The 26,775-nt window shown below is 39.1% G+C and overlaps 1 protein-coding gene across 2 annotated transcripts in view; it reads right to left on the bottom strand.

Annotated features, from left to right (window-relative positions):
* LOC122802908 (protein Atg16l2-like) overlaps window positions 1–26,775 on the bottom strand; it is a 1,475,787-nt gene that overhangs the window by 32,550 nt on the left and 1,416,462 nt on the right. For both annotated transcript variants that reach the window (XM_044072730.1, XM_044072731.1), the window contains exons 16-17: window positions 3,105–3,152; window positions 210–311 (exon numbers count right to left, since the gene is read on the bottom strand). In XM_044072730.1, the coding sequence (XP_043928665.1) occupies window positions 210–311; window positions 3,105–3,152 (150 nt within the window). The remainder of the gene's footprint in view (window positions 1–209; window positions 312–3,104; window positions 3,153–26,775) is intronic.

The raw sequence follows: 26,775 nt of genomic DNA, 5'->3' as shown, positions 1-26,775 counted from the left end.
CTGGTTAACCAGAATTGCAGTGTAATTTACAGCTAGTGGTCTACCAAGGATGTGGCTGTGTTGGCATTTCACGACTCACTGACAAAAGATCAAAAATGTGCCAGGAAGTCAGTGTTTTCCAATCCATTCTTTCAGAATACAAGAGTACAGTCAACAGCATTTAAGGATGTTTGGTCTCTGCTTGTTCTTGAACAGGCAATTATGCTTACTTGTGCTGTCCTGCGAGTGAGGCCTCCAGCTTTCCTGTCTTCACATTCCAAACAAAAAGTGTACCATCAGCAGATCCAGCAGTCACAAAGCTCCCATCAGGGCTGTAAACAAACAGTGACACAAATGTCATATAATGTAAAATTTCTACATTAAACACTGAAGTCTAAACAACACAGTACAATTTCATTAAGGGAAGTGTTGCTCAAATCATGTGAAATGAGCAATGTCTTTTTTATGTTTCTTGTCTTACTCTGCTTCCAACATATTCCATTATGTGACTGTACTCTGTAATATTCTTTCAAATGGAGTATCTTGGCATATATACATACATACATACATATATATATATATATATATATATATATATATATATATACACACACACACACACACACATATATATATATATATATATATATATATACACAAAGCTAACCATAATAAACCATGACAGATGCAGCAGCACTGACAATGTTTACAACTAAGTATGTTGCTAGCACTGACAATGCACATCACATACATTTAGTACATATGGTATGTTACAGAAGAGGAGTGATAGTCTTTCTTCTTATATAAGCTACACCTCTCCTCACTAAATTATCCTGTTATTGCCATTTCTCATTGTAATGTCACTTTAGCCCCTGCTAAGCTTGCAGCCAACATATCTATTTTACTCCATTACATTTTTCTAAACAACCAGCAAATAAAATAGGCAACACGGTGGTGTGGGGGTTAGCATTTCTGCCTCACATCTTTTAGAGCTTCCCTTTGGTTTCCAGCTGGACTACGTACTGTGTGGAGTTCACATACCCTCTCTGTGTCTGTACAGGGTTTCAGTAGATGCTCTGCTTTCCCTTCAAAATTTAAAGACTTGTACTAAGTGAAGTGGTGATCCTCCAAACTGCCAACAGGTTTGTGAATGACTGATAATTGTATGTATGTGCTCTGCAACAGACTGAAATCCCATAACATAGTAATTATCTGCCTCACATTTACTTAATGCTTGGAGAGATTTACAGATTCACCATGATTCTGAATGCATAAATAAATGTAGTAATGCATTTTTTTTTGCATTTTTCATAAGACAAAAATTGGACATAGTTTTGTTACCTAGTTAGCATAAAATTATTTTTTGAACAACAGGCAACAGTTGAATTTTCTACAACAGCATTACTGCTGATTTTTGTCAGATTATGCATAGCAGTCCTGAATGATAAAACAGGGAAAAAGGAAGGATTACATGTTTGCCATAATGGAACACAAGGCAACATGAACAAATTATCCCTGTTAACACAAAGAAGAAAGGCTATGAACTGTTTTCTATAGGCCAGGCATTTAGATCCCATTGTGTGATTGTGAGTGAGTCATTTAACCAGACAAATGCCCTACCACAATTGAAAAATTTGGTCAAGCTCCTCAAAGGTCTCTTGGACTGCATGCCAAATAACTAATTATGACTCTATGAATCTAGCCAGTCTGCATTACTGGGATATAACCACTGTGATGGGGGTACATACGGGGATTCTACTCTCACTAATAAACCAGTTACATAACAACTTTACACAAACTTGTCTTATTTACTGCATCAAATGATGGGTTTCTTGAAATTTATTTATTTATTTATTTGACATCTGTTTACTGGGAAAGTTCAACTGGGCTCAAAATTACCCATTTTCAGTAGAGGCGCTTGGAGAAAAGTTCCACAATCACAATATATCAAAAATAAATTACACATTTTAAATCACAAAGTATCATGTTTAACATTTCAAAACATAGGAGTGAAAATAATGTTGTAATCAGAAAACACAGAACATATGTTTCATTGTAGAGTGCAGTGAAAAAGAATAACATGAGTTGGAGAAAATATGTGAGGAATAACTCAGTCATACTATTTGTTACACAGATTAGTATGTGATAAATGAGATCTTTGACAATTCTAATACAATATTTAAAAGAGATATGAGATTACATGATTAGAGACAGTGAGGGGAAAATGAGTTATGTCTTACTATGAGAGAGGGTATTCATATTAGGGTTATAGGAGGAAGTAAGGGTTGAGAGGAAAAAGATTATAAGAAGACTGCAGGGTAGGGTGTTTTCAGGTAGCTTCAGCAGGGAGTAGAAATAAAGAGGTAGAGGAAAGGTCTGCAGAGACTAGATGGATACGGTAAGGTAGTAGGAAAGACAAAGGAATGGAGTAGGAGGTTGGAGAGGTTTGTGATGTGTGACTTAGGTTGAAGGGGATGAGTGAAGTATAGTGAGGAAGTTCAGTCAGTATTGATGCAGGAGCAGGTCCATAATTTTGTAAAGTATTCTTTTAGGGAGCATTTAAAGGTGAGTAGGTTAGAAACAGTTCTGTTGATTAGAAGTAGGGAGTTCCATTGTTTTGCCAATGAGTAAGAGGCTTTGTCCAGGGGATGTATTTGGTTTATTTATGGCCAGGGTCTCCATTCTATGTGCATAAAATATGTCATGTTCAGCTATTACTTAAATGCTGTGACTCACCGTGATCCTAAAAACGACTTACTTAGGCAAATACATGAATGATGACTTACTAGAGTGGAAAGAGAAGGTAGACCTACATATTCAAATGTAAATTGAAATCAGAAACTGAAGTGCAAATAAAACTGTCTTACATACAGATATACAAAGCTAACCTTGAACTGTGAATAAAATATCTCTGGCAGTTGTGACTGCATTGCAAATGAAAGTTAACAGCATAATGTGCAACCCTCAGTGACAGTATCAGGGGCACAAAGAATCCTGTCTCTGTGCTGTAAAGTTTATAATTCCTTGATCTTTTGAGATATGATTCAAAAATAAATTCTTTCTGGAGGACTTGCAGATGTCTTATGTTACAACATAGTTTGCCTCTGCTTTCACACTGCACTCACCTGAATATGGCCTTTGTAATATCAGATCCACACTTAAAACCATCAGCCCTAAACAAAAGAAAAGTAAGCATTTGTCAATATGACATGTTGGTTTACAGTGGAGCTGAACCGCAGCAATAATGGTTAAAGCTGTGCAAAAAACAAACTGAGAAAGTTTGAGACAAATGGCAAATACAAATTAGAGAAAGTATGAGGCAATTATCAGCTAAAAATTAAGACAATAATCTTTCAGGTAGTATTCAAAATATATACAAAGTCTATGGGAGACAGGAAAATATTACCTATGTTTATCCAATTTGTTCACACTCCTGCCTATGACTGGTATTAAGTTTGCTACTCAGTAAAGAAAGACACTGAATATATTTTAGCCCAAAAGGAAAAGTCTGCTGCTACTTTAATATGGTACATCTCGACACTGATGCATTCTCACAGAAAAAAAAAATATTCTGACAGTTTTCAAGTACTTAGTGATTCACACATTCATGGTGTGCACTATAGTTTACTGTGGAAACACTACAGGATTACTTGCATCAGCACTTTGCCAGTGGGTGGAGGAGGTAGTTCATCATGTGATTTTTTCGTCAGAAATGGTTGGTTGGGAAAAATATTTACATGATAATGGATTTCTGGAAATTTTACCTGATGAAGTTTGATATTGATCAGACTAAAGCACTTATTTTATACTTTATTTTATATGTTTTTTATCTTATTAAAGTGCTGTTTTGTCTCTGTTTCTGCCAGTTTGGTCTGTTTTCTTCAGTTTGTTTCCTGCTAGTCAAATACAGGCAACATCCTCTGAGACATGCTAGTCAAATACAGGCAACATGAACGTGTCTCTCATATTTACATTATCACATTCTGTCACTGGAATGCTCGGGTAATGAGTAGTAGTACTGGCTTATGTCAAAGACACAAATTCTGCTCTTTCTGTCTCTCTCTCTCTCTTATGAGACACATCCAAATCCTAGCGAGACCTTTCAGAGTTTATAAGGAACTGAAGAAACAGAAGCAAGTTGCTTGGTCTTTCTTCCATATCACACATGCAAGCACTCACACCTACGGGCAATTTAGAGTTCTCAATCCCCTCACAGTTAATGTGAAATACAGATGCTGTAGATAATGCATGTAATCTCAAACTCACTTTCATTTTACTGTATTCTTCTGGGCTAAATTTAAATACTTCACCAGTTTCTTGGTTGTGCCATTTTGTTACTAGCAAACGTAAGTTTCTTAGTAGTAATAAAAATAACTTAATGAAGGACAAGTCTGCAAATTTAGAAGAAATACATACAAAAGCAAAATAATTTACACTGGCTGAAAACTTAGATGTGAACAGTTGGCATATACATAGTACCATGTTTAAAACTATGGTTAGTTATGTTTTTCATAAGTCTCTGTAGTCCGGAAATGGGACTGTTTGCGTCCTCCTTAAAAAAGCAGAATACAGGAAATCAATGGAAGAGCAGTATCACTTCTGTTAAAATATGCATCTTCAAATCAGATAAAGGGATCTTTAATGTAACAAATAAGATGAGGTTTTGTTAATAAAACAAATTCTGGCATGAACCAAAGCTGAGATGCAGCAACAGATGTTAAAAATGTGCAGTCAGTAATATGATGCATTTTTCACTGCCTATGTGTAAACAAGCAATTCCACAGATAAACAGATGGCTCAAGTGTCTTTTACGAGCAATGGCAGATGCTCTTGGTTGCTTTAATTTACTCTGTAGCCTAAGTGCACATGCACATTCTGCTGAGACTGCTGGAAAGTGAAAATTCAAGGGCACAACAACAACTTAACACATTCATTTCAAGAATGATGTCCCATAAGTAAGGTTTTTGAAATTATTTTCACTTTTTTATAAAAATCTTCATTAAATTATCACATATGACATAGGTAATCTTACATTTACATAAATGAAAAACTAAAAATGACACCACTTCAGCTGCAAATATTATACATCACAAACACCAATGAAATAAATGTAGTTGCAAACATTGTACATCACTTGTAATCTATCCAGTCATTGTCAGCTGAACATTATATGGTTCATTCAAATCCTGCATCTTAAACCTTGTTCCTTCTCTGCACATATTGTTCCCTATGTAGTTTGCTCCTTACCTTTGCTAAACATCCCAATTCCAGTTGCTTTATTTCTGTTACTATATTTTCTACTTCTAGTAAAGTTGGTCTAGATTTTGATTTCCATTTTCTAGTAACTGCATTTTTGGCAGCAACAGAATTAGACTCAACAGAGCTTTACTATGTCGAGGCAATTCCCATTCTGTATCATAGCTCAAAAAATCATCTCCCCAGTCAATCCAATCTGCTCATCCAAAAGAGCGGTTTGCAGAGAATCAAAGTCTTCCAGCTCTTTACACTCACAAAAAAAAAAAGTTGCCAGCCACCTCTTTCTTGCCTGTCACATTTCCAACATTTGCTATCCACCTGAGGAAAAAATCTTTGGAGTCTAGTTGGGGTACAAAAATATTTTGTAAACACTACCAGGCAAAGATCCTAAACCTTCCAGATTTGGTTGCATATCTGGGAGATATACATATATCCTCCCATTGTCTCTTTGTGAATTGCTTATCCAATCTCTCTTTCCAATCCTTTCTAAGGTCCTCTAATTGACTGCTATAATTATCATGCAATATTTTATATGCTTTACTAAGTATGCCTTTCTTAATGGCAGCTTCTGTTCTATAATGTATTAAAAACTCTACCAGTGCTGGTCTTTCACTTAGAGCCCCCCTATTTCTTTCTCTTTGCCTATACTTTGATATCAATCCTTGATAGGGAAGGCAATCTCTAACTTGGAGTCTAAATACATTTTTGGCCACTTCTCACTCTATTACTTTGCCCTTTCTCTTGCCTATTATTTGTATTCCTACCCACAGCCATCCCTATCAGAAGAATTTCTTTTCTCCATTCTCATGCTGGTATAGTTCTTACAATACTCCCTGTTATTTATTACTTTCACTCATTTTAATAGAAAACCCTGCAAAGGGTCTCCTCATTAGAAGAGCTAAAGCCAAACTAATTTTATCTGATTAAAGGCTATTTCATCTTGTCTTGGTGTTTAATGTACGCGACAAGTCACACATATCCTGATTTCTTCACATGAACCAAAACTTTCCTGTCAGATTTTCATAACTAGCAGAAGGTGATCATTTAAAATGTTTTTGCTTCTAGTTTTTATGTGACTTTGTGAAAATCTGCTTGCAAGTAGTAATACAGCAAACTGGAAGAAATAGTGTATAAATATTTTAACTTTATAGCTACCAATAATCTGCAGATGTTTTTGTAGGCTAGCCCTCTTGATTTTTTGCAGCACTAAAAGTCTTGAATAGGTCCAAACTCCACAGAAAGTACCACCTCGTGCTATATATGCATAAATATATTACTGAAAGACTACAACTTATTATTTATTTATTTTTGTTTATTTTATTTTACATTTGTTGACCGGGATAGTTCAACTGGATACATGTCCATTTTTAGAGGAGGCCCGGGGAGAAAAGCTCCATAAATTTTATAAAAACTATTTCATATATACATGTAAATCATATTTTACAAATTCCATACAGATTTACATTCATTTGAAGGATCTAAGCATCACACAGTCACACAAAGCTATTTGGTTATTAACCAATAACTAAGATATAGTCACTAAGAGGCGAGGAAGTCCTCATTAGGCACACAGTTAAGGGGGTAGAAGTTAGTCGGAGGTAAAGCAAGGACATAGCCATTGTATTTTAAAGTATTGTATAAGATTTTTTTTTTCAATTGGGCTAAACAGGTTTCTAAAGTTAGGCCAGCATGAAGTGAATTCCATGTTTTACCAACAGAGTTGGCAAACAGAGCTTCCCCAGCTGAGTTGTTTGTTTTTAACGTGTACACTAACATTTTGTTGGATGATCGGAGTGTCTTGAGATTCTGGTAAGGGGTGATAAGACTTTCAAGAACAGGTGAATATTCGGACTGGTAGAGGATCTTATGTGCAATTACTAGCTGGTTGACCTTAAGTAGGTTAAGTAGTTCGAGCCACCCTAGAAGATTAAGATGAACGTAAAGGCAGTGGTGGGTTCTAAAGGCTGTACTAGTGGCAAATCTAGCAATGTGATTATAGCAGCTTGTGAACTTGTTCAGGTCAGTTTTATTTAAGTTTGTGAATAAGGGGGAGGCATAGAGGAGCGTAGAGACTAGATGTGTATGAGCAATAACAGTGCTAGGTAGGGGAGTTAGGAAGGGTTTAATCTTTATATATTATATTTTATATATATATATTTTTTCATATATATTTTTTTTCATATATATATATATATATATATATATATAATATTTTTTATATATACATTTTTAACATTATAATTTCATAATTTTATAATGTTATTTTGGTACTTATTAGATTTATTAATGTATTTGAGCACATAAAGGAAAAAGATGTAACGTAAACATGTTCAGCAATATTTCAAGTAATTTCACACTAATTTCAAATATAGTGGGTTTTTAAACATGTCTTGAGTTTGCCATCACCTGCGGATTTTATTTTATTTTATTTATTAACTTTTTCTTATTTGGCTCAACTTTGAGAGTATGTGCAACTAGATTTATATGTTCTTACTTGTTCTTATGGGTTTACTTTGTTTATATCACTTGTTGAAAGTAGAGTTTAAGGTTCCAGCTTTATTAAGTGTTTTGTATCCTTTTTAATTGATTTTAACTGACGTCATTTAACAATTAGAGATGTTATAAAAGGAAAGTTAATTAGTTTGTGAAGTTGTCTGATGAAGGAAAGGTACTAGCTTTTCCGAAAGCGCTAATAAAATATTTTTGTTCCTTTGGCTTCCAGTTTACTCGCTGCTTTTGTTGTTTTTAAGGGTTTAATCTTATAAAGCGAGCCAGGTTTTTTATTAACTGCTTTAATTGTGTGGCTAATGTGCAAGTCACACTTCAGATTATTGTCAACTATTACTCTTAAGGGCTTGGTAGAGGGATCTGGAGAAATAATAGTGCCGTTGTTGGATTTTATGGAGAAGGTTGGGGGGGTGGACCTTCGAGATGGAGAGAACAGCAGCAGCTTTGTTTTGTTGGATTTAATATGAGATGGCGATTAAAGAGCCAATTTTCAGCATCATTAAAAATGTTTTGGGATAAAGATTGCAGCACTGTTGGGGATGCGGCCATGCATATTAGGGTAGAATCGTCCTTGTAGTGAATACAGGTGGCATCCGGGATGACCTTGTGCAGGTCATTAAAAAATATGGAAAATAGGAGGGGTCCTAAGATAGAATCCTGGGGGACTCCAAGTGTGATAGGCAAAAGGGTGGATAGGTTGTCCTTCCATTGAGCGGCGCAGTGGTGCAGAGGTTAACGCTGTCGCCTCACAGCAAAAGGTTCTCCGGTTCGATTCCCAGCTGGGGTGCCTTCTGTGCGGAGTTTGCACGTTCTCCCTGCATTTGCGTGGTTTCCACCGGGTACTCTGGTTTCCTCCACCATTCTAAAGACATGCTTCTGGAGCATTTCTCCCTGGGCCTCCACTAAAAACAGGATCTGTGAAACCTAGTTGGACTTTCCCGGTTAACAAATGTAAAATAAAAATAAATAAATAAATAAGACTGCCTGTTGTCTACCATTCAGATAAGATTGGAACCACTGGATAGCCTGGGTGTCTAGGGAACTTGTTTCCAGTGATTGTATAAGTAGTTGGTGGTTTACCATATCGAAAACCTTGGAAAGATCTAAAACGATGGCTGAGGAAAGTTTATTACTGTTTCAGTTTTGATTTATGACGTGAGTGAAGGACAGAAGGGCAGTGGTGGTACTGTGGTACGGTCTTAAACCATGTTGGAAGTATGTTAGGAGATTGTTCTTGGTAAGATAATTCAGGAGTTGTCTATGGATGCATTTTCCATAATTTTTGCTAGTGGTGACAAAATAGCTATGGGTCTGTAATTTGAAAGATCAGTGGAGTTGCCTCCGTTATGGAGTGGGATAATGTGAGATATCTTCCAGAAGGAGGGGATGGAAGCTTCAGATATTGTTCTACTGATCAGAATGGATATTGGGTAGGCTACGGCATCAGCTGCTTTTTGTAAGTACTCTGCTGGGAGGAGATCTGCAGCCAGGATAGTTTGTTTTAATTTCTTGATTAGTTTTTGGATAAATGATGTTGAGATTGGTTAAAAGATGGGTAGATTGGGCACCTTTTGGTGGGTAATAACTCTCTGACTAGAAGTGAACACAGAATTTCTAGCTTATTCAACCCCCCCCACTGCATGCTACCTTAGGGATCTTCGAGAAACTATGTAAATTGGACTTTAGGGATGTTTTGGTTAGGACAAGTTATAAACAACATGAATTCAACCTACATCACTCTCAAATACAATATTTTGCCAAAATGAAACTGTTTAATATACGTGTGATGTGACCCAATAAGGGTGGGGGCCTAATTTACATGCAGTAAAGTGATTACATCTTGAGGATGCTAACTATGTTAGACAGCGAAGCATATGAAAAAGTTTCTGTACATGAAGTGTAAAGGGCCTTCTTGAAAATTAGGAACACCATTAATGACATGTTTCTGGAAGGCAAGATTAGTCTTGACATTAGTAACTATTTGACAATGGCTACCCCTTTGACCCCTGTAATATTCGGAATCCTGAAAATCCATGAAAAGTTAGAAGACCCCCCCACTGAGACCCATAGTGGATGGTGGAAACAGCATTACATATGCCTGTGCTAAACTGGTGGACGGAATACTAAAGAAACATTTTTTCACCGAATCTCAAATTTGTAAGGATTCTTGGGTTTTTTTACAGGCATTGAATGAAGCTGAGTATAATTCAGAATTTGGTTTCCAAACGATAGATGTCAAAGACCTATATACTGCAACACCACAAGTTCTGGGTATTAGTTGGGTGAGAGAATTCTTGATGGAGAAAGGTGTAGATGGGGACGAAATGAACCTAATAGAGGACCTATTAGAACTAATTTTGGAAAACAATTTTTTTTCTGCTTAATAAGAATTATTATTTGCAGAAAAGCGGGGTTGCTATGGGTTCACCCTGTGGGGGCAGCTTTGCAAATACCATCATGGCCTTCTGGGAAAATAAATTTTTGTTTCCCAATGACATATTCAGGAACAATGTGAGATGGTATATACGGTTTTTGGATTTCATGTTTCTAATAATAAAAGGTAATTTAGAAACAGTTAACCAATTGTTAGATGAGATGTCAAACATGACATCCTTGCTACAATTTACATTCAGTTTCGGTGAACATGAAATGGCCTATCTAGATGTGAAATTGAACAAGGATAATGTAAATAATAGATATGTAGCCCGCATATATAGAAAATCCACATATTCTAATGATTTTCTTCACTTCACCAGTAACCATCCTGTACATCAAAAGTGGGCAGTGGTGAAAGGGCAGCTTGTGAGAGCTGCCAGGATGAATTCCCTTAACCAGGAATTTGACAATGAATGTCAAAACTTGACAAACATGTCCCTTAAGCGGGGTTATCCACCTAGTTTTTTGGATGACATTATGGTGGAAAGGAAGAGAATGACGGGCCATTTTAAACCCATTTTGAATAGGAACATACTGGAATGGAATGGGGAGATGGTGAATATCATAATAGACATGAATCCTTGGATAGAAAATGAATTTAATGTTAGTTTTATAACAACCTTTTCTAGGGATGCAGGTGCCCTCAGGAACATCCTGATTAAAAACTGGGCCCTTATAAACAAAGATGCTACCCTTAGGACCAAATTAATGGATAAACCTAAAGTTACATATAGAAGGGGGCCCAAAATTAAATCTATCCTGGAAAGGAATGTAAAACCTTATATACCCAACAAAGGTATGAAGAAATGTGGTAGATGCCCCTATTGTAAATTTATACAGTTAACATTAACATTTGCTGTCCTGGGTGAACAATATGAGGTGCAGGGGAGATCTGACTGCAACACAAAAGAGGTAGTCTACCTTGCACAGTGCCAGACATGTGTCTGCTTCTATGTGGGGAAAACAGAGAGACACTTTAAACAAAGAATTTACAAACATCAATATAGTACAAATAAACAGAATACTATGAACACTTTGGCTAGACACATAATGAATGAACCAAGTCACCAGTTTAAATACTTATTAATTGAGCAAGTAGTACCCAATTATAGGGGAGGGGGGGGTCCGTGGACTTTGAGGTTAAAGGAGCATGAGCTTTTGTGGCAATTAAGGCTAAATGCACACTCATATCCTGGACTAAATGATTATTGCTCCTTGAAATGTATTTTAAAATTAAAGTCACTTTTAAGATAAATATGGAATAAGAACACAAAAATTTATGGTGTTTATTCCTGTTTATATGTTAACATATTTACATATATAAAAAAAATTATATATATATATATATATATATATATATATATATATATATATATATATATAAATATATACACACACACACACACACAAATATATATATGTTTTACATTAAACAAGAATAATAATATGTTTGTGAATGAATCGTGAATTTTTTGATCATATGACTTGATAATCACATGACTTTTTAGGGTGGGTTTGTAATGTCATGAATCAGGAAGTGTATTTACATGTTCTTTTCATAGGTTCATAGGGTAGGTACTAGACTATTAGCACTAGGGCCTATATAAGCCTAGCCAAAAAGGTACCCTGGCTTTTGCCACCCAAGAAAATTATTTTCCTGTGCCCCTGTCAAGCAGAGCCACAGAAGTGATCCCTGGGGTGAATTTCCTATTTCCCATCTAATCAAGATTTTTCTTGAAGAGTGCTAATGAGGAGCTGTGTTTGACATAGATAGGTAGTTTATTCCAGAGTATGGAAAGTCTCTGGGACAGGAATCTATCTCTCCAGCATGTTTTGTTTATTGTGGTGACAACGTTTAGGTCCATAGAGCATGTAGCTCAAAGGGATTGGGATTTCTTTAAGTGGAGCATGTCCAACAGCTCTGGGTTTGACATCGCTTTGTATGTTAGGCAGTGATCGCCTCTGAGTAGGCGATATGCGATGAAGTAAAGCTGGAGTTTTTTGAGACGGTCTGCATAGGGCATTTGTTTGAGGCCTGTAATCCTCTTTGTAAGGTATTTCTGTGGCCTTTCCAGTTGTTGTAGATGTCTTGTGAGGTACATATCAAAAGGGGTGTTGTACTCTATAATGGGTCTAATGAGTGATGAGTAGAGGGGAACAATGACCTCTTTTTATGGATGAGAAACCTTTTGTGATGAGGTGTGCCACGTAGAAGGATTTCCTGACCACTGTGGCGATGTGATTATAAAAGGAGAGACTACTGTCCACCTGTGTCCCAAGGTCTCTTTATCACACTTTCGGCGTTAAGTAGACTACCACTTATGTGGTAGTTCATGGGTAAAGAGTTTTTACCAATGGGGATGACAATACACTTTTTGGCATTGAGCTTCAGGCCATGGCTTTGACACCAGGCATCTGTCTCAGTGAGGCCCTTTTGTAGTATGTCTACATCATTAAGAGTTTCGATTATGGCTCCTAGTTTGCAGTCATCTGCAAACTTTGTTAGCCAAAGACCTTCTGTGTTAGCCTGTACTTCAGAGAAGTAGATAACAAACACGACAGGACCCAGGACTGAACCCTGTGGTACTCCACGTGTCACTGGTCTGAAGTCGGGTTTGGAGTCTGCTACTTTCACAGTGTGGATTCTGTCTGTGAGCCAGTTGGCAACCCATCTTGTGACATAGGGATTTATACCTAATTTAGTGAGCTTATCTATAATTCCAGAGTGGGGGATGGTGTTGAAAGCCTTGGTGAGCTCTAGATAAGCTGTGTGAACCACCTTACCCTCATCTATGGCTTTGGTGACTGCTTTAGAGAAGTCATTCAGGTTTAGGAGACATGATCTGCCTTTTACAATCCCGAACTGGATAGGGTCCAGAGTTTGGAGATTACCAATGTCTTTGTTTATGAGTTTGGTATATATTTCTTGGAGGTACAGGCTAACACGGAAGGACTGTGGCTGACCAAGTTCGCAGATGACTGCAAACTGGGCGCCATAATCGACTCTCCAGCCGACACAAGGATCCTACAAAAGGGCCTCATAGAAACAGACAACTGGTGCCAGAGCCATGGCCTCAAGCTAAACGCCAAAAAGTGTACAGTCATCCCCTTTGGCAAAAACAAAGTGCCCACAAATTACCACATAGGTGGTAATCCATTAATCTGGAAGAAGTAATTAGGGACCTGGGGACCCAAGTTGATAGCAATCTCTCATTTGACAACCACGTGGCCAAAGTGGTTAGAAAAACATTTTATATAGCCCACCTAATCATGAAGGGATTCACATCTAGATCAGGGGAGGTCATTGTGCCTCTTTACTCATCCCTTATCAGGCCCATAATTGAGTACAATGCCCTTTTGGGATGTACCTTACCAGACACCTGCAGCAACTGGAAAGACCCCAAAAGTACCTCACCAAGAGGATCAAAGGGCTCAAACAGATGCCATATGCTGCCCGGTTAAAGAAACTCCAGCTCTACTCAGTGGCATACCGCCTGCTCAGAGGCGATCTGTGCCTGACGTATAAAGCCATGTTCAACCCGGAATTAATGGACATGCTGCACCTCAGAAAATCCAAATCCCATTGAGCTACGCTCGAGAGACTTGAACCTCAGCACTGAAATAAATAGGACATGCTGGAGGGACAGATTCATAACCCAGAGGCTCCCTTCACTCTGGAATAAAATCCCAGTCCAGGTTAGGCAGAGTCCCTCACTGACTCTCTTCAAGAGGAATCTTGATGAGTGGATGGGAGATAGTAGGTTTACCCCGGGTATCACTTCTGTGTCACTGTTAGACAGAGGCACAGTATACTAACCTCGAAAAAGGGCATAGCAAAATTCATTTAAAATGGGTGGCAAAAAGCCAAACACACTCTGGCTAGGCTTATAAATGCCCTAGGGCAGATAGCCTAGTATGAACCTACGAACCTATATGTTCCATGGCCTTGCAGGCCAGGCTCGTCAGGCTAATGGGGTGGTAGTTCCCGGGGTCCGTCGTGGCTCTCCCTTTGTGGAGTGGAATAACCGTCATGGTGCGCCATTCAGTGGGCACAAAGCCTGAGATGAAGCTATAATTGAACATGGTACTTAGGTAGGGAGCCAGTTCATTCTGCAGTTCATGAAGAACGCAGCCTGGGATATTGTCAGGTCTCATGGATGCTGTGTTCTTGGCTTTGGAGTGTGTTTTTTACCTGTGCAGCCATGATTACAGGAATTTTGCATTCTTCCAGTATAAAGATGGGCCCTCTAGGGGGTGAGAGGGGGGTAAAGTTAGCAATGAACCTATCTGCCAGGATGTTGGCAATATCAGTTGGTTCTGTATATTTAGTGCCATTGTGCTGTAACTCAGAGCAGATCTGAGTGTTGCCCTTGAGATTCTTGACATAGCTATATAATACTTTGTGGTTGTCTTTAGAGTCAGTGGCAATTTTGTTTTCATAACTAGCTTTGGAGGATTTTATGAGGGATCTCAGCTTCTTACTGAGGTTGACCAGGGAGTTCCTCCAGTCATGGGATTTTACTCTTTTTTGCAACAGTTTCTTTCTTCTGTTGCAGAGTTTGTTTATGGCAGTGGACCACCAGATTGGCTTCCTTTTTTTGGAGGATAGCATCTTGGTTCTATTAGGGATAGCATGATCCATGCACTTGTGTAAGTGCTTATAAAAGTGCATTTGTGTAGGATTCAGCAGTAGTACCTCTTCTGTCCGTCTGCATGGGTGTCATGATGTTTGCCACTTCTGTCTTAAGTAGTGTGAAGTTGGCTTTGGAGAAAATTTTTACGGTGGTTTACCTAATTGGGGGTGGGGGCGGGATGTGGATGTTTAGGGTGATTAGCTTGTGGTTGGAACTGACCAATGAGGAACTGACCTCTGGTGTGGAACACCGGTTGCACATGTTGGTAATGACCAGGTCTAGCATATTGCTGCCCCTGGTGGGGGTGCGAATAAGTTGATCCAAGGCATTGGAATTTATGAATTCCAGAAAACGTTGAGCAAAAGAGATGTTACATGAGTAGTTTTCCCAGTTAATGGTGGGGTAGTTGAAATCGCCCGTTATTAGGGTGTTGGGTTGTACCCTAATAATTTCCAGTGTATCAAGAAATGAGGAGTGGGAATCCTGGGGCATGGTGGGGGGTCTGTAGCATGCTACAATTTGGATTGCGGTCTTGCCCAGAGTTAGTTGCACTTGGATAATCTCAGATGCATTATGCTGTGCAACTAGCCTGGAGGTGTGGATATCCTTAACGAATATGGACACGCCTCCAACTTTAGTGTTTCGTTCCGGGTTAGGTGGCCGAAAGGTGTGGTATGAATTATAGCCTGGTAATGCAGGGGTGCTCTCTGGAGCTTTGAACCAGGTCTCTGTCAATGCACAGATGTCGATGTTCTCCATTTTAAGGAGTGCCTCGAGTGAGTGCATTTTGAGGTTTAGACTTCTAGCATTGAGTAGCATTACCCTCAGATTTTTGCTTGCTTGTACCTATTACGGTGGTGAAGTTGTCATTTGAACCTTGCCTAAAGAAGGCACTATAGGGGTGGCAAAAGCCTTAGCCAGTATCCGGAATCCCAAGGGCAACAGGTGCAGGCCATCTCTGGCAAAGCATTGTGGTCTATCGATCATGTCGTCCCAGGCAGACAAATACTGGATCCCCTAAGAATGACACCACAAGCTTAGCCAATTGTTGAAATCACTCATTTTGTCCTTGTACTGTGGTATCATTCTGGGTGATGGCAGGATGCTACTCAGGGCTAGGGTCATACCTGTCCTGGGATACAAGATCAGAGAGCTCCTCCATGTCTCTTTTCATGTAGTCCAGTGAGGTATGTCTCAGGTCATTCACACCAACATGGACAATGACAGTGTCATATTTGTACTTGTTGTGATGTGACCTGAGTACGTGCGTTATGTGGCAGATCCAGGCACCTGACAGACAGCTGTCAGTAACTGTCTCCTTGTTTAGCCTGGTGAGTGGAACATCAGTGTGCCTGACTATAGAGTCACCTATGACTAGAGTGTTGGGTACATTATGCCTTACAGGCTGTGGTTGAGTGGCATACTGAGTTTGTGGGCCATGTCTCATTTGGGTTGTGTTGGGGGGTGGAGTTTCCTTGCATTTCTGCTTTGAAGGTCCGTGATGCTTGGGCAGGTTTTTATTGAGAGCCTCCGTGAATGTGTGTGTTTTGTGTTTCTATGTGTGTGTTTTGGTGGTGTAGGTTTTGAGGGACTATGTGATGAGTGTGGTGTGGTGCAAGTGTTTACCTTCTCCTCTTGACTGTCTAGTCCAGTCTTGGGTGAAGCAAGCTTTGCTTCCAGTTTGGCTATATAAGTGCATCTCTCACAGGTTGTAGTGTTGAGTGGTAGGAGGAGAGGGTTGTATGTGTACATGAGGCAATTGCTGCATTGCCCCAAGATGCACAGATTCATCAGGTAGACAGGAGAAATCACTGGGAGCTGACCCTTAGACATGCCTGGACAGGTGCTTATTTATTAAGTACTAAAAACTGCTGTCTTCTAGACAAGTGAGGAAAGTTGAGTGCTGTAGTAATTTGCAGCTTATTTAGTGCTTACAATGAGTTCTGAACAAGTGCTGAGTTCAAAGAAACAGATTTGAGTGCTGAAACTAGAAAACTGGCTAGTTCTAAGAAACAAAATTAAGCTAGAAGGCTTCCCTCCAACACAGAAAGGCCTGGGGGCTCAGAAGCCTACAAACAGTATAGACCACTTACAGGAAAACAAGCTTAAAAATGTTTTTTTTTTCTTTCCCATATGCTCTCTTTGTACACAGGAGTGCCTGAAATCAGAATATGATCTCACTGCACTCAGTTGAGTGAGAAAATCAGAGGGGCTCAGAAGGAGTATCCAGACACAAATTTACAAGAGGGGTGGGCAGTTTCAAAGCCACCAAGATTAACACCAAAACAAAACCAGGGAGGGTGGGTGAGGAACTAACTGAAAAAAGAGAGTCAAAACTTGCAGTTCAGTTAATATTCAATGCAACACAAATAAATCAATTAAAATGCTGTATTATTTGAAAAAAGTGCAGATAAAAGGTACTTAAATTCTCTTATATGTTCAGTTGAAAAAAGCTAGATCTTAGCCGGCAAAGATCAGGCTTTAAGCAGAAAATATTCCAAAATGTACCACTTAAATAGGCAGTAACAGGATATCGATGAATGAGACTACCCCCAACTGCAATTACTGTCTATGTAGGAATCCTTTGAATGTCTTTTATTTGTCTGAAGAAGTCCATTTTATTTATGTGAACGAAAGTGCTCACATTAAAAGGTTTTTAAACTATAATTTGGATTATTGGATTGCTTCCAGCTTCGAGGTGCCTGGATTCCTGTTTTGGATTATTTGCTTGTGTTTCTTCTGAGTCTGTTTTGTTATATGGGTCCACTATGGAATTTGAAATTTCACAATCCGACGTTCAAAATACCGATACTCATTACATCGAGATTGTGAAATCTCGAAATAACAAAAAAAAAAAAAAAAAATCAGGAGTACGTCAAAAAAGAAGATTTTGCAGGGGGGGCAAGCCCTCCTGCACCCCCTACACCCCCTGCAACTTAAATATACCAACTCCGAGTAAATATACCAACTCCGAGATCACACTACAGTGAAGAGAACAGTAATGTTCCCGTTCTGCACTGTATGGCGATTTCCACTTTCAGGCTTCCAGATTTCACAATTCCAAGGTTCTCAGCATCAGCATTTAGAACTTCAGGATTGTGAAATTTTGAAATTCCAAAGTAGACCCATACATACATACATATAAATAAAATAAACAAACAAACAAACTGGTACTAATTAATAGTCAATGCACACGGCATAAAGAAAATGAAGAGCATTGTCAAAACAAGCTAAAAAATGTATACACAAAATGTGGGGACAGTGCCACTGGCGATGGGCATGAAAGGAAAGGAGATGCAGGAATAAAGCAAATAAAAGATGGCAATCATACAAAAGACAAGTGATCTGGATAAATAAGATATAAATCAGAAGGCAGACTTTAGTAAACAGAAAAAACATTGAAGAAGTAAGTAATGGAAACAACATGCAAAGCAGAGATCGGGGATGGCAGAAAAGGATACCAATATGCACAGCAAAATATTTTTGAATGAAAAAAATGCCTTATTTATTTTAGAAAAATGACAGAATCATACAGCAAAATGGTTTTGAATGAAATAAATACCTTATTTACTTTAGAAAAATGACAGAATCATAGGTTTGATTATCATGTTTATAAGATAACTGGTTTTCAGGATGCTTGACTGCAACACTGGCTGCAAATTTCAATAGCAGATGGCTTTTAAAGTTCTAGTCCTTATTTATCTAGCCCCTATACTTAACCACACAGGGATGATGGCACTTCCCAAGGTGTGAATGGAATCTTCCCTCACCTGTGCTTTTGCTCTCAAAGGGCCATGCCTCTAGAATAAGCTACCAAGGTGGCTGAAGGAGTCTGCCAAGTTACATTGCTTTAAATAGTCCTTACAGTCTCACCTCTGACTCTTCTCAAGTAAAACAATGCTTTTATATTTATTTGGTGGTTATAGCTTTACCTTTTATTATACATACTTTTTTTTCAGACATCATTACTACTAGCCTGGCCCCCAGTGCCCTATGCCGATGTCAGTTTAACAGCTATCCTCCTCATCCTCCCTCCCTGGACTTACTCCACTGTTGCTAGGGGCAGTCATGGATGTTAAGGGTGTTCTGAGGGCTTGACCATGTGTGCTTCTATTTGGTGTATTTTTTATATATGCCCTTTCCACTTTCCTCTTCCACTTACCCCATGCTTGTTTGTCAAGCTTACAACTCTCCTCTTTGGACCATGCCTCCTCTTAGGGAGTGACACCAATGAATGCGCTCCCCGCAGGATGGGCACATCCATCCCTTGATGACACTCTGTCGGTCATCAAAACCCTACACTGACATCACTCTCCTTCTCAAACTCAAGCACTTTGTATACCTGATTCATACTGTTTCTTGTGCCTCTCCTCTCAGCTGCCACTGTGCGAGGTACAGAAGACATGTGAAGCAAACAATGAATAGTTGTTCCCTGGTGCCCTGGCCAAATTTCCCCTACTAAGTATGAATACCACATTGTGTCTCCACAGAAAAGAGGCCATTGATATAATGGGAACAACTGGGTCAATGTAAAAATAAGTAAATACTTAAAATGCTCTACAAACCAGAAAAGTTTCATTTGTCAATGTTCATACTGATTTTACAAAGCTATTCTACTGTATGCTTGCAAATAAAACAATTTTGAAACCTTACAAGGAGGATTGCATGTCCTAATGCCATGTTAAATAGTTACATGTATCCGGACTCCATATACACTATCATGTAAATGCCATTGTGCATAAGTTTACAGGAAAAAAAAAAAAAAAACTTGGGATATGGTTTTGATAGCACAATGTATACCTGAGGGATGCAAATGCTGCAGTTTCTTACAAATGTTTTCATTTAGTCAAGTCATGACTCCTCTGTAAGTTTAAACTACATTTTATAAGAAAGTACAGTTGTGTAAAATCTTACTGTAACAGTAGATGTCTTTCTCTTCACTGTTGCCACATTCTTCAACTTAAGGATCTCCTGCCACAGAAAGTCCAACATCTGGCCAGTATACCAAAGCCTTTACATCTAATATGTGCCATATGTCACACATATACTCCTCGTACAGGACATAGGGCATAAAGGTGACATATGGACACAGTTACCCAGAACTGAATTGCTCTAGAAGAGAACAGTCTCCAAAGGACAAAGGAGGCTATGCCCATCTAGAAGTAGAAAATGAAGATGGAAATGGGAGACCCTTGGCCTGGAGGGAAACCAAAACAAATTCAAAATGAAAAGGGGGGGGGGGTGGAGAGAGGGACCGAATACTACAGCAGTGAGAAGAAAATCTACTGTTATGGTAAGATTTTACAAAAATGTACTATGTCCTCCTTCTATATCACTGTTGGGAGTATTCTTCATCTTAGGGAGAGTACAAAAGCTCAAGAAAAGGATTGGGAGGTGGCAGGCTGGGAAGAGCCGTCAATGAACCCATGCAGAATAGCTCTATCAAAACCTGCTCTGGCCCTAGAAACCATAACCAATTTATAATGCTTAGTATAGGTATGCACCGAAGACCAAGTAGCAGCCTCAAGAATGGAATTGGTGTCAAACCCCTTGAAGAAAGCACCAGAAGGTAACAGCCATAGTGATGTCAGCTCTGACTAAAGCAGATATTTGCTATGAAAAGAATCGCAAAAAGAAAGGGCATTAGAATCCAGGAAGAGGCGATTTGCTTAGGAACAGCCAAACCCTGGGATGAAACGAAACAAAAAGCTGGTCAGACTTACGAAAGGTCTTAGCTTTATCCAAATAATACCTGAGCTGTCTGTGCAAATACAAGGTATGAATGACCCTCTCCCTAGCAGACTGAGGAGAAGGAAAAAGAGAAGGGAGTTGTACTGCCTGATTCAAAGACAGTTCATTAACATCCCTGGGCATAAAATAAGTATTAGTATGAAGGAATGCCCTGTCACTGTGAAAAACCAAAAGAGGAGCAATGGCCATAAGGGCCTGAAGCTCAGAAACTCTCCAAGCAGAGGTAAAAGCAAGCAATAAGACAGTCTTCCAGGTACAATGTTGCAGGAAAGCTGAGCCTGCAGGTTCAAAAGGAGCCTGGGTCATTCTTTTCTAAAACAAAATTAAGGTCCTAAGGAGGAATAGGAATAGTCTTCCTTGAGGGTCTTAAGATGCAGCCTGTTTGACTTCAAAGCGAGAAGCCAAAGGAGGATTCTATGGCAGACGGGCAGAAACAGCTAACAAATGGGCTTTCACAGAAGATTAGGCCATGCCAGACTGCAGCAACTCAAATGAACAGGAGAGAACCAGAGGGACACCCACTGAAAAAGGGTCCTGGTTATGACCATGGCATCACATAGAAAATCTCTTCCATTTGGACATATAAGACTTTCTGGTTGCAGGTCTTCTTGCTTCCTGTAAAACCCTGAGCACATCCTCAGAAAAAAGGTGCCTAAAAGGGATTAAAACACCATCACCCACAGTGTCAACTGAAGAGTAAACAAGTGAAGATGGATGACAGACCCCTTATCCTTTGTGAGGAGGTCCAACTGGTGAGGTAACTAGTGGTGACTGCACCCGGCCAGATGCATTAAGAGGGGGAACTAATGCTGCCTTGGCCAAAATGGAGTCACTATAAAGATTTTTGGGAAGTCGAGCTGAATCTTCTGCAAGACTCTTGGTAGAAGAGGAAGGTGATGAAAGGCATAGAGAAACATTCCCTTTCAACAAAAAGAAAGGGTATTCATCTTCCAAGCCAGACAGCATGGCACTCAAACAGAAAATAGGGAACTGCCCGTTCAGAGGGGAGGAAAAAGATTCACCCGAGGAACACTCCACTCACATACTATGTCCAGAAACACGTCTCTGTGGAGCATCCATTCATGAGCCTGTGTTTTGGACCTGCTCAATGAGTCTGTCACTAGATTGTGCGCTGAAGGAAACACACTGCCTGAAGAGTTAACTGATAACGGAGAGCCAGATATCAGGCTTGAAGCGCCCCTTGCTTGTTGACATGTCGCATCACTGTGGTGCTGTTCATGTAAACCTTCAAAGGGCCTGGAGACAGCATGGGGTAAAAATCCTGAAGGGCCAGCAACAGAGCTGTCATTTCTCTGATGTTGATATGGTCTGAATTCTGACAGGAGGCAGAGACTTTGAACTTTCACGTGACCACAAGACCCCCCCCCCCCCATGTCTGAAGCATTGGTAAACAGCTTTTGAGAAGAATAATTAAACCTACAGAAGCCACCACCAAAGCAACACATGGCACTTAGTAAAAGTAAAACACTTTGTTAAAGTTAAGTGCTTTTGTCCCACTTTTAACTCAGGACTTCATCAGAAGTGAAAAAACACAATTCAAAATACTTTTAAAAGAACACCCTGACTTCACATGCAGAAATTCATCCAATCATTAAATTGATTCCATCTGATATAATTATTAAAAATACAATATATTCCAGTCATAAAAAATAAGCAAAAAAAAAAATATATATATATATCCTGTCCCAGAGACTTCCCATGCTTTGGAACAAGATCCCAATCTACATTAGGCAGAGCTCCTCGCTAACATTCTTCAACAGAAACCTTGACGAGTGGATGGGAAACAGAAAGTTTACCCCGGGGATCACTTCAGTGGCTCTGCTGGAGAGAGGCACAGGGAACTAATCTAAGGGGGTGGCGAAAGCCAACACAATCTGGCTAGGCTTATAAATGCCTTTGGGCAGATAGCCTAGTACCTACCTATGAACCTATATATAAAAATACTCATACACAAACATCAAATAATCCCTTCAACTTGGTCAAAAAATCCCACATATCTTTACATAAATGGGTGATTGGTTCTAATACTTATATTTTGTCAAAGGGTGCGTTTTAGATCTTCTTACACTAACAATAGGTCTCAAAGAGGAATCCTCCACACATCTGTGGATTTTAGGAATCCCAAATATACAGGGAACTAAAGGGTATTGTGCGTTAAGAAAATGAAACACCTCATTAATAATCTGATCCTGAACAACTAAATCATTAAGAAGAAAATGAATTTTAGAATAAGAAATATTGACCCAGTTAATAGAAGATTCATCATAAATGTCATTGTCTAACACTGTATTCATTTTGTTAACATGTCATTTCTCAACATAACCACAACCCCACCACCTCTGTCGGGTTTCATCACCCTCAAGTCCCTATTCAAGTACAAATTATTTAACAACTGCCATTCTGTGGTAATCATATTATGATAAATACTTATTGTCTTACCATTTAACAAAGTTCTGAAATCATGTTCACAGAGTTCTTCGAACACAAAGGAAGGTGATTTTTTTCTGTTTGATTTGATGTATATATATTTTTTGCTTGCATAGGTTGTAAGACATTATGGACACTTTTTATGAATGGAATGTTTTGCATTTTAATAAGTATATCAGATGGGACTGACTTAATATTTGGATGAATTTTTGCACATGATGTTGGCGTATCATTTTAAAAATATTTTGAACTGTGTTTTTTTAAGTTCTGATGAAGTTAAGTGGGGTGAAAGCACTTAACTTTATTAAATGTTTTTATTTTTACCAAATGCCATGTGTTGCTTTGGTGGCAGTTTCTGTAGGTCTGAATTATTTGAATGGTTATTTTTTTCGGTTATTAGTTTTCAGTTCTTGAGAAGGAAATGGAGGCTGATAAGGCAGACCTAGGTTGAGGGTAACGTTGCTGAATCCACCATTCAAATTCCTGCTTTAGACAAGGAAGGAGCAGCACTTTGAAATCTAGAGGGTGGCAATGTTGAAGCTAAACTGAATTGAAGCATCCGCATGTGTAGTCTGGTAACAGGGAGCACTGGAATAGAAGAGATCATGAATCCCAGGGCCCGAAGAAACTCCCTGGCTGGCATGGCAGTCAGAGGAAGAAGAGACTGAAAAAAAGCTGTCAATGATAAAATGTTTGGAGTTGGAAGAGAGGCCGGTATTGGCACTGTCTGAATCATGTATCCCAGATACACATGATCCTGAGAGGAAGTCAGGACGGACTTTTGGAAGTTGATAGTGAACCCCAGACTTTGAAGAAAAAAGATGGGGAACTCCAGATCCTGTAACAGGCAATGGGAAGAAGATGCCTGAAGCAACAGGTCATCTAGATACGGACAAATATGAATGCCTCAGAGCCTGCAAAAGGAAATCACAGGAGCTAGGCATTTTGTGAATACCCTTGGGGCAGTAGAGAGACTAAAGGACAAAACAGAGAAGAGAAAATGAGAAGAAGAAACAGAGAAACATAAACACTTCCTGAAAACAGGATGAACAGGAATACGGAGGTAAGCATCCTTCAGATCCAAGGACACCAGAAAAGCCTGAGGTATTAAAAGAGGAAAGTGGGCTTGAAGAGTAAGCATTCAAAAAGAAGAAACCTTAAGAAATGTGTTATGCAAGGAGAGATCCAGTATAGTTCTCCATGTGCTCCGTGCTCTCCTTTTGAGGAACCAGCAACATCCTAGAGTAAAATCTCTTTCCTACTTGGGAAGGAGGAACAGGTTGAATTGTCCCCTGGTCCAACAGGGACCAAAGGGCCTCTTAGAAATGAGGAAGTTGTTCCAGAAAAAATTGGGAAATCCCTGAAAAAGGAGAGAGAGACTTCCATGCCATGAAATAACCCTGATGGATGATAGAACCCGAGAATCCAAGGTGATGAGAGAGCCAAATGGACAAGGGAACCTGGCCGAGAGGGGGCAGCAAGATGTCAAAGAGAAGCAGGTCTGTCATACAAAGGAGACTCCTAGGCCACAAAAGCCTGAGAAGACTTGGCAGGAGAAGCACAGCTACCAACCTTCCTGCTTTCAGTGGCCTGATGAGGCTGCCTGCAAAAAAAAAAAGCAGACCTATTAGAATAATATGTTTAAGGTCCTACAAAACCTTACCTTTTTTTTGAAAAGCCTTAAATATATAAGCAGCAGTAGTCCCAAAACAATTTTTATTATCCAAAGGAGCATCGAGCAATTTGGCCTTAATGTCCTTGGGTAAAAACTGTAGACGAAGCCAAGAGTAATGCCTCATGACAGACCCAAAGGAAGCACCTCTGGAAGAGGCATCAGCATCATAGCTGATAGAGAGGTAAGCTACTTGAGAGGTAGGACCCAAAACAGATAAAGAAAAATACTTACCTTCAGAATCAGGGAGGCAGAAATAACCTGACAAGCCTGGGCAATCAAGGCCAGGGCATAGCTAATCATATGGGTCTGGTAATTGATGGCCCAAAAGGCCAAAACAGAAGCAGTTTAAACCTTCTTGCCAATCCTCTCCATTGTCCTACTATCCTTATATGAAGACAGAAGCTTGGAAGAGGACAAAAGATTAGAAGGTGCGTCAAAGGCGACACCACAGCAGGGTCAGCAGAAGGAAACTTAAATAAGAATTGACAATCCTCAGGAACATTAGAGAATTTGTCATATTTCTTTGGAGCAGGAGGCTAAGAATCAGATGACTTAGGAGCAGCTATAAAGTTGCCAAACAAAGTAACCAACAGTGGAGATATTGCAGAAGGTTTAGGAGTATACACCTTAAGCAATTCATAATACCTTTTCCGGATATCAGGCACCTGAGAAAAATGCCACAAAGTATTCCATCATTCTAGCTATTGTGTCCCCAAAAGACAATTCCTCTAAAGGAGACTCAGGAGTAATAGACTCCTCTTTAACAGAACTATAAGCCAAAGGTGAAGGCATGAAGGCATCTGGGAAGAGTAAGACAGGGACCCTTCATCAGATTCTGAATCTTCATCTGAGGAATCAGAATCCCTAGCCAGTTTGGAAGGAGTTGAATTCCGGTCGTGGGGGTGGGGGGAGGCTTCAGGTCCATTTAGGCATTAAACAGGCCCTGAGTATACTTCTGCCATTCCTTTGAGGGTCCTTAAGTTGCAACCAAGATTACCAGTCCAACGAACAAAGGATTCACTGCAACCAAAATAATCACAAATCCACAGTAGGTCAGTGTATCCAACAAGGTTTCAAGCATAAAAAGTCAGATTCTCTTGTAGATAAAACTCTTCTTTAATAAAACACCAAAATAATCACAGGATAAGCGCTTTCGCAACAATGCTTCATCAGATCCTACTACAAAAAACAGGAAAAAGTAATTAGATATTTAAAGAACCTGTATCCAATCATATGCATACTCATTAATGATGCAATGGTCAAGCTTTAAGTGCTGGTTTTAAAGGTATAGTATAATTAAGAGGTCTATGTACCTGCAGAGCTGCTATCCAATTAATCTCCTTATATTCTACTCTGTTGTTCAAATCGCCTCCTCTAAGGTTATTGTGAACAATACCTACCACTGTAAACTTAAAAGAATGGTCTTCATTGTCCTTAATATGTTTATAGAGAGCATTTAAATGCCTTTTGTTCCTAATATCCCCTAAGTGTTGCAGAACCCTCTCTTTAAGCTTCTGAGTGGTCTTCCCTATGTAGAAAGATGTACAATCTACACATGTAGCTAAGTACAGTAAATTCCTAGTCCGACAATTCGCATATGAGTGAAATTCATATAGCTTGTCTGTAACAGGGGGTTTAAACTGCCTGTTCCCTGACATGAAACTGCAAGCTTTACAGCTCCTACAGGGAAAAGTGCCCTATCTTATATTCAATCTAGTTTGTTCACAGTGGCACTTATAACACAGCTCCCTTTTCAGCGAAATGTTGTTTTTAAAAATAAATTTAGGCTTAGCACCCACCAATTCATTCATCCTATCATCTATTAATATAGAACAATTATTTCTAACACCATTACATATAGATTGTATACTATACTTTAATACAAAACCACACCTAGGTTTATTTAAATTCCTTCTTTTCATGCCTCCCATTACCTTTAAAATATGGTTTCCCCTCTGTCTCTCTCAGGGCATGTACCTCTTGTTGTCTATTATTCAACTCACTTCTGGCATATCCCCTCTGTCTAAATTCTTCACTTAATGTATCTACAGATACCTCATAGTCTATTACATTTGTGTGTAATCTCGA

Source organism: Protopterus annectens, chromosome 5.part0, assembly GCF_019279795.1.
Source record: "Protopterus annectens isolate FY-2018-M chromosome 5.part0, PAN1.0, whole genome shotgun sequence".
In the NCBI taxonomy this organism is placed as follows: Eukaryota; Metazoa; Chordata; order Ceratodontiformes; family Protopteridae; genus Protopterus; species Protopterus annectens.
This window is presented reverse-complemented; position numbering and strand designations above follow the sequence as displayed.